This window comes from Benincasa hispida, chromosome 8 (assembly GCF_027475165.1).
Source record: "Benincasa hispida cultivar pf3 chromosome 8, pf3_genome.v1.1, whole genome shotgun sequence".
Taxonomy (NCBI): Eukaryota; Viridiplantae; Streptophyta; class Magnoliopsida; order Cucurbitales; family Cucurbitaceae; genus Benincasa; species Benincasa hispida.
The window spans coordinates 2,577,953-2,595,539 of record NC_143485.1 but is presented as its reverse complement, the minus strand read 5'-3'; the positions used below and the strand labels follow the sequence as shown (position 1 = coordinate 2,595,539).

Here is a 17,587-nt window from a genome sequence, read left to right as displayed (position 1 = left end):
AGAGGGAGGATGAAGAAATACTCTTGAAGCATGTGGGGAGAGAATATACATGTGTACGAGGGAGAGAATATGGATGAGGAGAGAATAATATATATATATATAACCTAAGTGAAGACTAAATTATAAATAACCACAGTGAGTGAAAATGGGGAGATGAAAAGATTTTATTATTATTATTATTTTGTAGAAATGAAATGTTTTAGATATTTATTTTTAAGGGTTTTTTTTTTTTTTTTTTTTTTTTTTTAATGTAGAAATCCCTTAAAAAACGAAAAAGGAAGTTAAATGGGCTGGCCCATTTACATTGAGCCTGCGAATTCCAATGTATAAAATCTCCTTTTCTCAACCCTAAATTGGTTCGTTTTCCTTTTTCTCCGGTATGCCGTCGCTGGTCTTCTTTTCCCCTTTGTTTCTCTTCATAATCTTTGATCGCATTACCATTTTCCCATTGTTATTTTCTTTTCTGTGAAGTTTCTTACCGTTTCTCAACTCTGTTTGTGCATAGGACTGAAGTGTTTAGTATCTTTGCGAAGGCGAAGATTCGAAAATGAGGTATTTTTGTTAGCATTCTCTTTGTTTTGGATAATTGTTTTGGTTTCAGATTCATGCTATTTGGGTTTCACTAGTTACAATGCTTGCACTCCCTCGATTGGTTTCTCTTCATGCTTGCACTCCCTCTGTTTTGGTTTCTTTTCTTCGATTCTACTGTTTTGAGTTTTATGGTTGCTATAATAATGGGTTCTGTATAATTTAATCTAATGTTCGAGTACTGTGGACTTTTGAGAAAGTGGATTGATAATCTTTTGGAAGTAGGCTTCTTTTCTTTGATTCTACTGTTTTGAGTTTTATGGTTCCTAGAATAATGGGTTTGTTCTGAATAATCTAATCTACTGTTCAAGTAATGTGAACTTTTGAGACAGTAGATTGATGATCTTCAGGAAGTAGGCTTCTTTTCTTCAATCCTACTGTTTTGAGTTTTTTGGTTGCTGGAATAATGGGTTCTAAATGATTTAATCTAATGTGCGAGTAATGTGAATTTTTTAAGAGAGTGGATGGATGATCTTTAGGAAGTAGGTTTCGTTTATTTGATTATACTGTTTTGAGTTTTATGGTTGCCAGAGCCTAGAATAATGGGTTGGCTCTGAATAATCTAATCTACTGTTTGAGTAATGTGAACTTTTGAGAAAGTGGATTGATGATCTTTTATGGTTACTAGAATAATGGATTGGTTCTGAATAATCGAATCTACTGTTTGAGTAATGTGCTTTTGAGAATGTGGATTGATGATCTTCATGAAGTAGACTTTTTTTTTTTTTTCTTTTTTTTTTTTATATTTTATTATACCGTTTTGAGTTTTATGGAAGCTAGAATAATGGATTGCTCATCAATAGGAAGTACGCTTGTATTCCGGTGCATCTTCATGAAGTTTCAATATAGGATTGTTTTAGTTACACATTGTGTGTGTAGTCTTATTATCTTTTCATTTCTGTATGCAGTAAGCTTCAGAGTGATGCATTGAGAGAAGCTATCTCATCTATCTTCACTGATAGCAATGAGAAAAAGAGAAAGTTTACTGAAACCATTGAGCTTCAGATTGGACTGAAGAACTATGATCCTCAAAAGGACAAGCGTTTCAGTGGTTCTGTGAAGTTGCCACACATTCCCCGTCCCAAGATGAAGATATGCATGCTTGGGGATGCCTCACACGTTGAAGAGGTAATTTTACTCGGCTCTAGGTACACGATTGTGTTACTACTGACTGTGATATTTTGCTTTCTGTAGCTTAACATTGCTTTATTGCAAGCAATAGAAATTTATTTTATTAGGTTCAATATTTTTAAAATATATTCGTTTTTATATAATCTAATATATTGTTGGATTCTAAATATAATCTATCTGTTTTTAAATTCCTATCAGTTAAGGATGTTTTGTGGTGTGTATGTGCTAAACATTAGTGTTTCTGATTGTTTTGGAGATGGACCATTTGATATGCCTCTTCTTATCTGTTACGTAAGCTTTCCACACGCTTAGACGATTTTTCTTAATGGGGTTTCATCTAAATTTCAGGCTGAGAAAATTGGTCTAGACTATATGGATGTGGAAGGCTTGAAGAAGCTAAATAAGAATAAGAAATTGGTGAAGAAACTTGCCAAAAAATACCATGCCTTTTTGGCATCTGAAGCTATAATCAAGCAGATCCCTCGACTTCTAGGCCCTGGTCTCAACAAAGCAGGTTAGAATATTTTATGATGAAATATAGTTCTTCTGTTGCCCTTCACCAAATATGGTTAATTCAACTCCCTGAAATATATTCTTTTGTTATGTTCAACCGTCAATTCTATCTTTGGTTGTTTTTGTGCTACAGGAAAGTTCCCAACATTGGTGACACACCAAGAAACGCTCGAATCGAAAGTCAACGAGACAAAGGCAATGGTCAAGTTTCAACTGAAGAAGGTCCTTTGTATGGGAGTTGCCGTTGGAAACATTGCTATGGAAGAGAAGCAAGTCTTCCAAAATGTTCAAATGAGCGTCAATTTCCTGGTTTCTTTGTTGAAAAAGAACTGGCAGAATGTAAGTTAGTCCCATCAGTATCTCTTGAAACATAACTCAACTTGATATGTTAAATCTTTTTTGCTCATGAAATGTAAATATGGTTGTTTGCAGGTTAGGTGCCTGTACCTGAAGAGCTCAATGGGGAAGTCGTACCGGGTTTTCTAAGCTCTGTTAGCAACCTAGTCTGTCTTGTGTGTTAGATCTTTTTACTGTCGACGTTAACGTTATTTTTTGAAGAGCAGTTTTGTGAATTGAGCATTTTTGAATGATTCAGATCAAAGAAACAGGGATGTTTTCTTCTCCTTTAGAGTGACAATTGATAATGAAGTTTTTTTATTCCCATCAACCAAACCCATTAGGAATTTTCATTTACATTTACTGTCTGGTCTGATAGTAATTATAATTGTTGCGTTTGTCTTTGATGCCATTAAGGAAAATGCTAGAAATGATATCATCATCGAGGAAGTTCTGTATTGTTTGTGTTGGAAGAAAACATCGGACGTGATATACGGATATTTTTATAGAGATAGATACTATATAGATGTTGAAAGATTTGCTTTGTGGGTAAATTTGTAAATTTAGGACTTGTATTTTGTGGATTTTGGATATTTAGTTGGTGAGATTTTTAGTTTAATTAAACCTGCGTTGGATTTGCGTATAATGATAGGGCTGACAAGAGAGCAATTTTTCAAGTTTAATTTGAAAAAATTGGCAAAAGATTTCAAAATTATAAAAATGGTAAAATAAATTAAAATAATATAAAATATTGATTAGTAAATTATCAAACTATTTGAAGGACTAAGAAATTGAGTAAAAATAGATAATACTTTAAAAATAACTTGAAAATTATAAGTAGACTCTATCTAAACATTCTAGAAGAAAAAGAAACAATCTCAACTAAAACTTAAAAACAAATAACATGGTTAAAGTCTAGAAATGGTTCCAAAATTTAAAACCAACCAATATGATCTTAGAATCGATCGAGGAAGATGTGCTAGCATAGATTTTGAAGGATAGTTTGTGAAGATATTATAGCTATAGGCTTGCTGCAAATAGGAAAGGGAAAGGACTTGGAAATGAGGGTTAGTCTTATCAAAATAATAAGTAGGTATATAAATATGTTTTATATACTAATATATATTGTTATATCATTAGATTACATTTTAAAAATTATAAATTATATAAATAGTATATATATATATATATATATATATATATATATATATATATATATATATATATATATATATGAATAAGGAAATGTATAAATAAATAAAAAAAGAATAAGATAAAACAAATTCGATAACAAAAGATAGATTCGTTAGTGAAAAATTAGGGAGAATCTCTAATTTAAATCGGAAAATATGAAAAATGATGGTTAAAATCGCATAACTTCATATTACAACTACACAATATGTATAAATATAGATTAGTTGATCTCATAACTTCATGTTACGATTACAATTTATGTGTAAATGTATATTAGTTAATTTCAAGAGCTCACCGAGGACAAACTGGAAATTAGTCTAACTTCGTATTACATTTTGAATATGATAAGAATATGTTTAAACTAATGAAAAAAGATTTAATAAAACTAAAAATGGTATCAAAAGGTTAAAGCAATTGAAAAAGAATTAGATAAACCAAATTTGTTAATAACATGCTTTGGAGAGAATGATCTGTTTATGCTAAATTAATATTCAAATATGGTGTATTTGCAAGATTTACAGGCACTAGAGAGTAGTCAACTACCACACAAAAATCATAACTTCGATTATTTGGCGTCCACCATAGTCGCGGAAGTTCCAATTTATATAGTGTCTAACATTGATTCTCTCTGAAAAACAAGATTTCATCTTCTTTTACCAACAAAAAGGAAGAAAGCTGATTATAATAATGAATCAAAAGAAGATTGAATCGTCATACAAGAATATATGAAGAGGAAAAGAAGAAAATCGATAGATCAATGAAAGAATTGTTTGGTAAAATCAAAAGATGAAGATGAAAAAATTGATATTTAGAAAAAAAAAAATGTAAATTCAATCTTGGTTATGCGTCAATAAAAAACACATGAGTTTTAGATAATAAAATGTCAAATAACCAGAAATATATTTTAAAACGTCAACAATTGTATAATAATATTATTATATAATGAGATAAAAATGAGATAAAAATATACACTAAAAATTATTTAAAAAGTGAAAAAAATAAAATTGAATATAATAACAATATGAATAAGCAAATAATAAAAAAAAAAGAATAAAACGTGTTAAAAAGGTAAACTGATAAATAGAAAAAAGATGAAAACAAATAAATGTATAACAAATGAAGATGAAATTGAATCTTTTAACAAATAATTAAAGAAATTGAAAAGTAATTAGATAAAATCAAATATATAGAGAAAAGATAGATACCAAATAGATGTTTGGGGATAAAAATTAGTAAGAATTATCTGTTTAAATGGAAATTTGATAACTCAATAATTACACTATATCCACAACTACATTCTTACTTAATTTGATAACTCAACAATTACATTGTATCCATAACTACATTCTTACTTAAACTTCAACAATTACAATATATTTATAAAAATATGAACCACAAAACCAACGACCCCATTAAGGACAAAACAGGAATTCGAAAAATATCCCACACGTGAGTTTTCAAACATCTTATTACTTTCTAATTTTGACGTTTTCCCAAACGAAACCGAAATCGTGCCTACATATTCCAATTCGTCTTAATAATATGTATATCAACCATATAAACCATAAAATAATGGGAAACTATCTTTTTAGTCCTAAGTTTTAAAGAATACCTTGTATATTTGGTCTTTAAATTTTCAATTTCGTCAATTTAGTCCCTCAATTTTAAAAAATACATTTATTATATATATACACATTTCATACATTTATTATATATATATATAATTATTTTAAATACTCAATAATGCTTTTATTTTTTTTTTAAAAAAAGTTTTTCTCTCTCCTCTTTTTTCATCCTTTCCCCTCCTACTCATCACTCCTGCTCATACCAGTGGACGTTAATCTTAAAATAGATGCCTCTCTCACCCTTCTTAAGCTCCTATTTTCCCTGATTCTTTTTCAGGCTCAACTTGTAGAAAGGGAACCTTCAAATTACAAAGTAAGGAAAAAAAAAAAAATCCAAGACGAAGAAGGTCCTCTGCAAAATTTCAAATTGGGTCGTGATTAATCAAAATATACGGAGTGGAGGAATCAAACCTTTAATTTAGGTTGAATAATTGAATCTCCCTACCAGATTTGATGCTAGCCGACGATTCACGTTCCCTAGCACCGTTCTTTCTTTCTCTCTCTCACTCGACTGTCTTGCCTTGAACCTGAGAATGCCAGTCGTCACCATCAACCACTAGCCACTGCACGACCGTTGTTTCACCAGATTGTTTGAGCATCGTTGCCATCGAATCCAACGTCGCCGTCGAGTCCGACTGTCATTCAGTCTTCTACTATCGTCGTTTTGGGTGTCTCTCCAGATTTTGCTTTGGTTTGGTCGGAATCTTGGATTTTGGATAAAGTTTTGATGATTTCTTGGATTTGTTTTGATTGCCCATTGGGTATGGGTTTAAATCCTTGGTTTTATGATTAATTTTGAAGGTTGGAATTAAAGGTTTTTTTGGTGGAGATTTTGGAGCCAAAAGCCTGGACGTGACTGTTGATCAAGTTCGGATTGGGCAAGTTACTTGAAGTTAATTGTATAATTTGGTGGATAGAATTTGGGCTCCGAAGGATAAATTAAAATTTGGATTTTTATGTTGTAGGTTCTAGTTCACGCTCTTTGGACTTGCAATTTGAGGTAAGTGATTTTCTACTAAAACTCCTTGAGTTGGACACTCAAATTAAGTAAAAATGTTAACTAGATGGTACCATAAAAGCATTCTAAAGATTGATTGGAATGATTTGCTAAGCTATATAATTTTAAGCTATACTATGAACATGTTGGAAAGCCATAGACTATGACTTTATGTTTAAGCTTCTTTGATTATTGTGTGCATGCTATGCTAAGGGGTGACTGTTAACTCTCCTATCTGGTTGCGTATATCTTATGTTAGTGAGCCTTCGGGTCCACTACTTATGATTGTTTCGGTGTCCCTATAGGATCACCACTATTGCTATGATTTGTGTTCTTTGGAGTTCACACTTACAACTGATTTGGTGTTCCTACGGAAACACTACCTATACATGTTTTGTGATCCTTCGGGAGCACTACTTATACCATGTGTTTGTGGGCTTTTAGGTTCACTATTTTATACCTATGTCATGCCATGCCATGCTATGATATATACAATACGCTAATGTTAGGTTGGGATCAGCAAGTCCCCCAAATGACCTTAGTAGGGGGTCACTTATTGAGTATTCTTAATACTCAACATTTCTTATTTTATGATTTTTTCTAGGTAAGGACAGGAACAGATGAACGAGAGATGAGAGGGACCCGTGATCGTGCCATATGGGATATGAAATTGCTTCCGCTCAGTTTTATGTTTTAAGTTGTTTAGATGTTTTGATCTGAAACTCAATGTCAGATTGCAGATTTTATTTATTTGAATGTTAAGTTTTCTCAGATGTTTTAGGGATCTCGAATAAAGGATTTACTTATTTGTTATATATTAATTTTCTAGTTTATTATTTTTTCAAAGAAACCTGTCTTCATTGTTTTAATGAATTTTGTTTTCCACAATGGTCAAAATGTTTGGGTCTTAAATGAGTATTTATGAGTAAACGACCCTTGTTAGAGTACTCGAAAGGTCGGTTCGTTATAGTTGGTATCAGAGCCTATGTTTTAGGCTTTATAGACTGGCTTACAATGTAAGTCTAGGTTATGTGTCCCTTATGGCCATCTACGGATCATTCATCCTCACCAAGTATGTTTCTTAATAAGATGTTTTAAATTTTATGTGCATGACCTCAACTGCTTTCTTTAAAGATAATATTAGACAGTTTCTTTAACTGAGAATTAAAAAAAGTGAACTGTGAATGTCAGAAAATGCCACCATGCCGAAGTGTTAGAAGAGGTGGTTGATGAGGAAGAACTGGAAGTAAGGGGGACATCAACAACTTGTTGGAAATGTAGCTGAGAATGAGGAAAATACGTCAGTTCACCCATCCCCTAATGCACCCGTCACCTAGGCTAATCTTGCTGCATTGATAGTTCATTTGGAAGAAAAATTCAAGAATGTAGTAGAGGAGATGTTAGCTCGACGGGCACTGCCTTAGGAGGTACCTGCTCCCTAAGACCCTGTTCCACAACAGACAACTAAAGGACATCCTCAATTTTGAGCTAAACCAAGATTCACACATTAAACTTTGTTTTTTTTTACAATTTTGTGCTTGCATACTTAATCCTTAAGATCCTGATTGCTTAAAAAATTAGAGTGCTTAAGATCCTGATTGCTTCCGGTTGCATGTTTTTAATTCCTTCATGTGGTATTAGAGCACGTTTTAAGCAATCAATTTCCATTCATTTAATCTTGGTGGGTGATTTTTCATGAGATGAATGTTGTTGGTTGCTAAAGTTGGATATATTACGATTTTGGCACCAAATTGAGCTTCAATCTGTTGTAATTAATTGTAATTGCCCAGTTGTTTATGGGCTTTATTGAGTGAAGAAGAGTGTAAATTTTCTAGAGTCATTAGAGTTGAAATTAGAATGTAATTTGAAGAGATTTGGAGCAAGATGCAGGTGGAACCAGAACAGGGAGCTTCTGCCCGAGTCGCAGTGTTGCAATGCTCCATGACAGTATTGCAAAGTTGTTCATATTTCTTCTAGAAACGCACGCGCGAAGGAAGAACGGTCTAGTTGGATCGGATTGACCCAGTTCGCCTTCAATCCATCCAATTCTGACCTATTTGAAGCCTTTAGGGTCCAATTCAAGCTGATTTCAACTGGGTTCAATCTTGTTCGAAGTGTTCGGGATCGGTTCAAAGCTGTTTTAAAATTATTATTGCAATAATTTTGTTGTTTGATAGCCTAGAATGCCAAAATCAGTTCGCTTTAGTGTGTTTAATTAATTATGCATTATGAATGTATGTTTTAGTTAAGTTAAATTTGTGTGTGCATAAAGTATGCCATATAGATTTAAAATCCCACTATAGGATAAACATGTTTCATGCATTGAAAGCATGTTATAAGTGTTATAATTTATAGTATGCATGTGTAGCTTTTCATGAGAATTGATATAAGTTGTTATATTGTTTTATGAAATGTTTGACGTATGTTATGAATTTTGTCTTAGTTATAAGTGTTATAAAATGAATTAGACATTTAAAATCTATAACAAAGATAATTGCATGCTCACTTAGGGTAAACAACCACAACTTGTTTTAATAGTTAAAATAGGTCGATAACTTGTAAAACTAAGGTTACAAGATAACTCACCTGGAAAGATCATGTCTAAGGCTGGAGGTACTTAAGTTGACGGTTTACTCAATCCAATAAACTAAGATCCGAGGTTATTTTATGTAACTTAAGCATGTATGTGGAGACATACAACTGGATCATGCCTTAAGTAATAACCTAAATGGTCTGTAGTATAAGGATAAAGGAGGGATACCTTATCCTGGTGACACTACAGATACAACCCGCTTTGTAGATGTTACAAATGTTGTAAAGTGCTACAAATGGTCTGATCCTTACCATTCATTTGGAGACATGTGAACGGGGGTATCCTATACAAAGAGTTTGTAAAAGTGTTTTACTAAAAGATAACATAGAGAGCATACACGATCAAGTATTGAGTTTACTATACGATAGTTACTCGTTGCTACACAATCGAGTAGCAAGTCTATACGATAGGCTTCTTCCTACTACATGATTGAGTATTAAGTCTATACGATAGCCTTCTTCCTTCTCCCACTTACTTGATCGTCTATCTCATTCGTTCCTCTATCCAAAGTCACACAGAGCCCACAACTCCTAGATTCTCACACCGAGAATACTAAGGTAACTTTTGTGGTGGTGTTCTTGTTCTGTTTGAGGGTCGAGGATCGAGTTGCACTTGATAGTGATCGAGGATTCAGTTCGTGCTCTTGGTTGTTCTAATTGTTGCGTTCGAGTTCATGCTATTGAACGAGTTGCTGAAGAATTGAGGATACTTGAATAAAGAGTTCTTCAAAGGTTTGCATACTCTATCCCTTGTTCAATTAAAGAAGCATGCTTGTAATTTATTGTTTATGCACAATCTATTCTTTTAGACTGTATGTGTTTTTGTTCTTTCTCAATGAAATTTGGAACGATCTGCTTCTGCTCACTGGTTCTCTCTTTAGAGTTCCTTCACCGAAGTCATCACCTAAGAGAACAATCTATCTACTATCCCTAGAATTGGGTATCAGTGAATTCCATCTTGTAGGATTATATCCCAGCTATCTACCCAGTCTTATCCCTAAAATGGGGGGCTTATTGAGTCGGCAACTCAGGTCACTCTCACCCATGTAGATTAAAGGATAATCCCGAATAAACAATAGTTCATAGTTAACTAAGGATTAAGATCAAGTTACCTAGGTCACGTATTGAAGTAGTTAGTCTTAATAGTAAACAGCATCATAAAGTAAAAGTGACTAATTCGCAGTCTGGTCTTATGCAAACTCATTGCATAGGATACCTCCACTCACATGTCTTTACATGAACGATTCAGGATCACATCGTTCGTATCAAATACAAATTGGGTCGCATCCATAGTGTCCCCAGGTTAAGGTACCCAACCTTATCCTTATACTATAGACCGTTTTGGCTATTTACTTGAACTTGATCAACTTTTATGTCTCCACATATAGTTCAAGTATTCATGTTATAGCTAGGGGTTTTTAGTTTATTGCATTTTGGGTTTTTAAATGCAATTCACATATTCAATAACATATTTACTAAATAAACCCCAATAACAACTTTATTGTGAAATAGAATTTTTTTATTGTTTATAAACCACGAGTTTTAGGACATAAAACCCAAAAAAATCTCACTTGGACTAAAACTCGAGTGGGGTCATTTACATATCATGTTGAGCGTGAGAGAAAAATATTAAATACAATAAACTAGGGCATCACAAACCCATGGCTTCTCCCACTTTCCCTAGATTTACAAAACTTGTAGTTCTAGATGAAGGAACTCGTATTTGAAGAGATTGTTCGAGTTCGAGAATCGATGTTGTTAATTTGACTCCAAACTGAAACAAAAGAAAACTTATAATTATAAATACCGTACTACTCCTATTACTACAAAAACGTAACAACAGTGGTAAGTCCGAGTCGATCCACGGAGAAGCGCGATTGGTTTCGTTGAGTTAATTTTTTTTAACTAGAGTGATAAATGGAGGGTTATTTGTGGAAGAGATAACATGTGCGAAATTAAAATAAAAGGGTAAATGTAATCTAGGGTAGGAGTCTATCTAATTTCTAGAGCAAGAGAGAGTTCCTATGTAATTTCTTTCATTAGGCACCAATTAATTACACTGAATCTGTCAATCTCTCAACCTATTAGAAATTCTAATAGCCCAATTAGCCAATTTTGATAAAAATCTAAATTAGCCCTAACTCAGTTTAAAACTTTTCCTTCTTAGTGACATACAAGTTAAAACTGAAAAGCATTAAGAAATGGTTCAATTGTTGAGACATGCTACAAGCCAGAAAGCCATATCTTGTAGCATGATTAAATTAGAAAGATTATACTAAGACATACATGAGTTTGGCCAGAAAAAGTCTAGACCCTAAACATGCGATCCTAATATGCGCAACTTAATCAATCAATGATGCATGGGCTAGAAAGATTTTATAAACAAGAATTTCAATAAATTAATTTGTTAGAAGAATTTATTGAAACTCATTAAGATTAAAATGAATCCAACCAAAGAATTCAAAAGATTGCAGTTAAATTAATTATGAAACCTTCAAGAAATTAAACACAGGGCTCTTGCTCAAAGAAACTAAATAGATTTTACCTCTCAATTCACAGAAAAATCTGAGATACACAAACGTTCGATCGATTACAACCCAAAACGAAAAGAAAAAATAACCTAGAGATACTAAAAAAATGAAGGGAATAGAAGAAGGGTCGAGTTTTATTTCGGCCTCCATCAATTTGGCCTCCTAAATTCAACGTATTTTGAACTAGGTCCAAAGAGAATATTTATAGAAATTGAGGCAGCATCGCAATGCTCAAAACAGTGTTGCAACGTTCACTTGCACGCGCGTTTAGCCAAATTTCTATCAAAGTTCATAGAGTCGCGATGCTCTAAAGGAGCGTTGCAATACTGCATTTTTATCTTCCAGTGTCAAGGTCGAACGTCGCACGACGTTGCAATGGTGGCGATGTTGATTTTCCAGAGCTTTGCAACGCTCCCCTTTGCTGCCTTCAAGCGTTGCACGAGCGTCAAGTCAGGCAATTTTAAGCGTTGTGATGCTTCACAAAGGGCATTTTGGTCCTTTTGAATCATTTGAAGCCCGGATGCCTAAATTAAGTCCAAATTGCTTCAAATTAACCCCGATTAACTTCAAATCACCAATTCTAATTCTCGGTTGCTCGGTACCTACAAAATAGGGAGAATAAACATGTAACACCTTATAACAAGCCTGAATTAAGCTAGGAATAAACATTTGGGTTATCACTTAAACGTGATCCACCTGTATGTCTCCACATACATGTTTAAGTTACAATAATAACCTTGGATGTTAGTTTATTGGTTTGTGGTTAATGCAACTAAAATATCACATGGTTTGTGGTTAATGCAACTAAAATATCACATATTTTATAGACAAAGCGAATAAAAATAACATATATTATTAATCACATAATAGTTTGTTCATATAATGTTTAAAAATTATAGGACCCTACGAGATTTAGGGCATCAACCCCAACACTAGACTCATTAAGTGACCCTCAAACACTTTAGTCATGAGAGCCTTTGTAAATGGATCAGTAATGTTGTGCTATCTGCTTGATGATCACGTCTCCTCTTTGCACAATCTTCCTGATGAGATGATATTTATGCTGAATGTGCTTCCCACACTTATGGCTTCTAGGTTTTTTAGAATTTGAAACTGCGCCACTATTATCACAATAGAGGGTGATAGAAAAATGCATATTTGGAACCACTTCCAAATCTGCTAAGAATGTCTTAAGCCATACAACTTCCTTTATCACTTCAAACGCAACCACGTACTCTGCTTCCACAGTGAAGTCATCAATATAACCTTGCTTTATACTCCTCCACACTAATGCTTCTCCGTTTAGAGTGAACATTGACCCTGATGAAATTTCCTTGAGTCTTTATTGGTCTGAAAATCAGAGTCAGTGTATCCTTTAAGGATCAGATGCTTAGAACCATACACGAGCATATAGTGCCTCATTCTCTTTAGATACTTGAGGATATTTTTAATGACAGTCCAATGATCATATTCTGGATTGGCCTGATACTTGCTGACTATTTCCACTGCGTAGCATATGTCATGTCGTGTACATAACATAACATACATCAGACTACCAACTGCTGATGCATAGGGAATACGTCTCATATTCTCAACTTCTTGAGGTGTCTTAAGATACTGTTCCTTAGACAAATGAATTCCATGCCTGAAAGGTAATAATCCCCTATTTGAATTCTGCATCTTATATGTAGACAACATCTTGTCTATATATGATGCTTGAGATGTTGGGTTTTATGTCCTAAAACTTGTGGTTTGTAAACAATAAAATTTATTCCGAAAATTCAATAAGTTATTATTGAATATATGTATTGCTTATTTCGTTTTAGAAATAAATCCAATAAACTAAAAGATCCATGACTATTACATGAGTACTTGAACTTTATGTGGAGACATAAAAGTGGATCAGGTTCGAGTAAATAGTTAAAATGATCTATAGTATATGAATGAGGTTGGGTGCCTTATTCTAGTAATACTATTGGATGCGGCCCACTTTGTAGTTGTTACAAAGAGTTGTAAAGTGCTACAGACGATGTAATCTTAATTCGTACATGTTATGACATGAGGAGTGGGAGCGTCCTGTACAATGGGTTTGTACAAGATCGGACCACGAAATTAGTCACTCTTACTTTATAACGTTGTTTACTGTTTAAGACTGACTATTTCAAAGCAATGACCTAGGTAACTTGACCTTAGTCCTGAGCTAACTATGAACTCCTGTTTATTTGGGATTATCCTTAGATTTGCATAGGTGAGGGTTGGATTAATAGCTCTGGCTCAATAAATCTCCATTTTAGGGGTAAGACTAGGTAGAAAGCTTGGGACATAGAGTGCAAGGTGGAATTTGCTCCTACCCACTTTCTGGGATAGTTGAGAGGTCGTTCCCTTAAGTACTGACTAGGGTCTTGAACAAGGGGCGCCACCCTCTCATTGGCTCGAGAGGGACTCGGTTTGTTGATTGGATCACAAAGTAATTGTTTATTAGATGATCGATGGGACATAAAGAACAAGCGGTAATCTTAGGGGTAAAACAGACATTTGACCCAGCCATTATTACGAACAACCTGTGAAGGGTTAACTTACTAATCATGGTTATATCGAGTGGACATAATATATCTGCATTGAGGGGAGTGCAACTATGGGGTTTAGTGGAATGACCCATTAGTTAAGAATGAGGATTAATTCAGTGTAAAGAGTTTAGCCAATTAATCTCGAATCGTTGAAGCCCATGATCTATAAGTTCACAAGGTCCCCATACTAGCTTGTAAATGGATTATCTTTAGAGTAGCGTGATAAGTTAATTTGAAACGTTCAAATTAGAATTAAGAGAATTAGTAATTATATGAGATATAATTACGCGTTTAATTTTGGAATTAAACGGAATTGAAGAATTAATTAATATTTAAATATGATTTAAATATTAAATTCATAAAGGTTGAATTCGTGTAAAATTAATTTAATATTTGATATTAAATTAATTAGAATTAATTAAATTGTTTAATTAATTATTTATTATTAATTAGAAAATTAATTTATGAATTAATTTTATAAAATTAATAAAGTTTTTCAATTTTTGAAATCAAATTGATTTTGGAAAATAAATTGTAATTGGAAAAGATTGAAAAAACACAAAAAGGAAATATGAAATTTCTCCACTCATCTAACCAAGAAGCTCACAACAATCCCACTTAAGTTTGCTTCAATTCTCCAAGCATGAGCTGCATCTCATGCAAGCTTCTCTATTGCATGATATTTCTGCAATGAATAGAGAAGATTGAAGTGGAAATGAAGCATGCATCAGTTGAATTTTTACAGAAAATTTTGACTTGAAGAAGGTATTCTTCAAGTGGGTGCTGCAGTGTGTTCTTCTCCAAATTCCCTTCATTCAAGCTTATTGTGAGTCCCACAACTCAATCTAAAGCTCTAAGAGAATAGTGGGAAGATCTTGAGGTGGTTCACAAGAAGAATTGGAGAAGATTTGCAGTTAAATTTGAGATTAAAGAAGTTCTACAAAGGTATCACTTGAAACCCTCTTATTATTGTATGAGCATGCTTCATTTATAGCCAAAATTGATGAATTAGAATGCTTATTAATCCTTGTTGCTTCTGTTGCATGTTGATATACTCCTACATGAGACAAGGCTAACTTCTGTTCTTATGATTCCGAATGATTTGGATTCCAAGAACCTATTGAGCTTCTCTTAAATCTTTCATTTGGTATTGGGTAGCTAGCCATTTCTAGTCAATTAGGAATCCTATATCATTCCCAATGAGGATTCATCAACGTACAACACTAGGAAGGCTATAGTGGTTTTGACAATTTTCTTGTCGACACAAGATTCGTCAACATTCTGTTCAAAACCATAGAATTGATCATAGTGTCAAGCTTTATATTCCAGGATCTAGATGCTTGTTTTAACCCATAAATGGATCGTTTAAGCTTTCAAACCTTTTTCTCTTGACCTTGTTCAATGAACCCCTTTGGTTGAGCCATATAGATACTCTCTTCAAGATGGCCATTCAGAAAAACTGTCTTAACATTCATCCAAATTCATAATCATAAAATATGGCAATGCACAAGAGTATTCTAATCAACTTCAACATGGCAATAAGGGAGAAAGTTTCTTCATAGTCCACCTCCTCTCTCTAAGTATAACCCTTTGCCACTAGTCGAGCCTTATAGGTTTGTGTCTTACTAGCTTGGTCTCTTTTCCTTTTGTAGATCTATTTACAACCAATAGGTTTTACCGAATTTGATTTATCCACAAGTTCCCAAACCGAATTGAAGTACATAGACTCCATTATAAGGTCCATGGCTTTGATCCACTGGTCTTGGTCCATATCATTCATTGCCTGTTCATATGTCAATAGATCCTCAATGCCATCATCAGATATGACGACCTAAGTTTCTATTAAACCCATGTAATGTTTGGACTGATGAATAACTCTCCCATTGCATCGAAGCACTCTCAATTCTTGAGAAGGATGTGACTAACCAGAGGTACCAGCTTCATCAACAACTCTTGTTAAAGGACTGGCATGAATAACAACTTTTGTTGGTTTATCTGTAGTTTCTCTAGAAATTTCACTCAATACTAGTTTACTGCAAGGTTGATGATCTCTCATATGATCTTCCTCTAAGAATGTAGCGTTTGTCGACATAAAGGCTTTGTTATCTTGAGGATCATAAAACAAACCACCTTTCATCTTTTTAGGAGTATCCTACGAATAGACATAATTTTGAGCGACGTTCAAATTTATTTGGATTTTGCACCAACACGAGGACATGGCATTGATGCGTGAAAAATGGAGTATGCCCAAATGATGAATGATGCACTCTATAAACTTGTAACAAATTTTCTATATAAAAATATTATTTATCTTTAATAAATAACAATTATTTTATTTAATCGCATAACTCAATTCCAATAAACTCAGATCCAAGGTTATTTTCATGTAAGTTTAACAATATGTGGCTGACATGCAAGTGAATCATGTTCAAGTAATAACATAAAAGGTTAATATATGGATAAAGTTGGGTGTCTTATCCTGGTAGCACTATGGATTCGACTCACTTTATAATTGTTACAAATGATTTGATTCAAATTGTTCATGTGGAGACATATGAGTAGAAGTACCATATGCAATGAGATTGTGTAAGACCGAACCGCGAAATATATAGTCTCTTGTTATAACACCGTTATCTAAAGAGATTAATATTTCAAATAATTACCATGGAACTCAATATGAATCCTAAGTCAGTTATAAACTCCTGCTTATGAGGATCATCCTTTGATTTGTATTGGTGAGAGTAGCCCTAGTTTTTGACTTGATAAGCCTATCATCTTAGAGACGATACCAACTGGGAAGCTGGAAACATAACGCCGCTACACGAAATTCACTATTCCCTCATTTAGGGTAAGTAGATAGGTTATTTCCTTTAGTGCTGACTCTGGAACTTGAATAATGAGGCCTCACCTATCACTGGCCCGAGAGAGATTTTATTTATTCTTGGACCATAAACAGATTATTCATTAGAGGACCAGTGGTACTCAAGGAGCAACAAGTAACTACAAGGATAAAATAGTAATTTGACCTAGTTGTATTTACGAACAATCTGTGAAGTACTGACATACCGAAAATGGTTAAAAATCATGGACACATAAATATTCTACAATTCATAAGAGTGCAACTTTGGGCCTATAGTAGTGTGCCGCATAGTTCATGAATGTTGATTAATTTAATTAAATAGTTTAATTAATTAATCTCGTATCATTAGAGCTTATAACTGTAGGTCCATAAGATCCTTCTGCTAGCTCATAATGGGATAAAACAAGGATTTAGGTGTTGTAAATTTGAAGTGTTCAAATTATTGTTTAAGAAAATTTATTTTATATGATACAATTTAATATAATTTATATAGATACAATATAATATATAGTTTATTTAAATTAGATTCAAACTTTAAAACTATATAATATGAGAGAATAATACTTGAGGTTCAAATATTAAATAATATGAATTGGTTCATATTGAACGTATATAGTAAATTTAATGTGAATGAGATTTATATTAAACTATGG

The 17,587-nt window shown here is 33.4% G+C and overlaps 1 protein-coding gene across 1 annotated transcript; it reads left to right on the top strand.

Annotated features, from left to right (window-relative positions):
• Positions 1–301: 301 nt before the first annotated feature.
• On the top strand, positions 302–2,899 carry PGY1 (Ribosomal protein L1p/L10e family). Its single transcript, XM_039037946.2, has 5 exons — positions 302–552; positions 1,497–1,716; positions 2,068–2,233; positions 2,366–2,571; positions 2,665–2,899. Exons 1-5 carry the CDS (start codon positions 548–550, stop codon positions 2,716–2,718), a joined length of 651 nt encoding a protein of 216 aa, XP_038893874.1. The 5' UTR covers positions 302–547; the 3' UTR covers positions 2,719–2,899.
• The last annotated feature ends 14,688 nt before the right edge of the window (positions 2,900–17,587 follow it).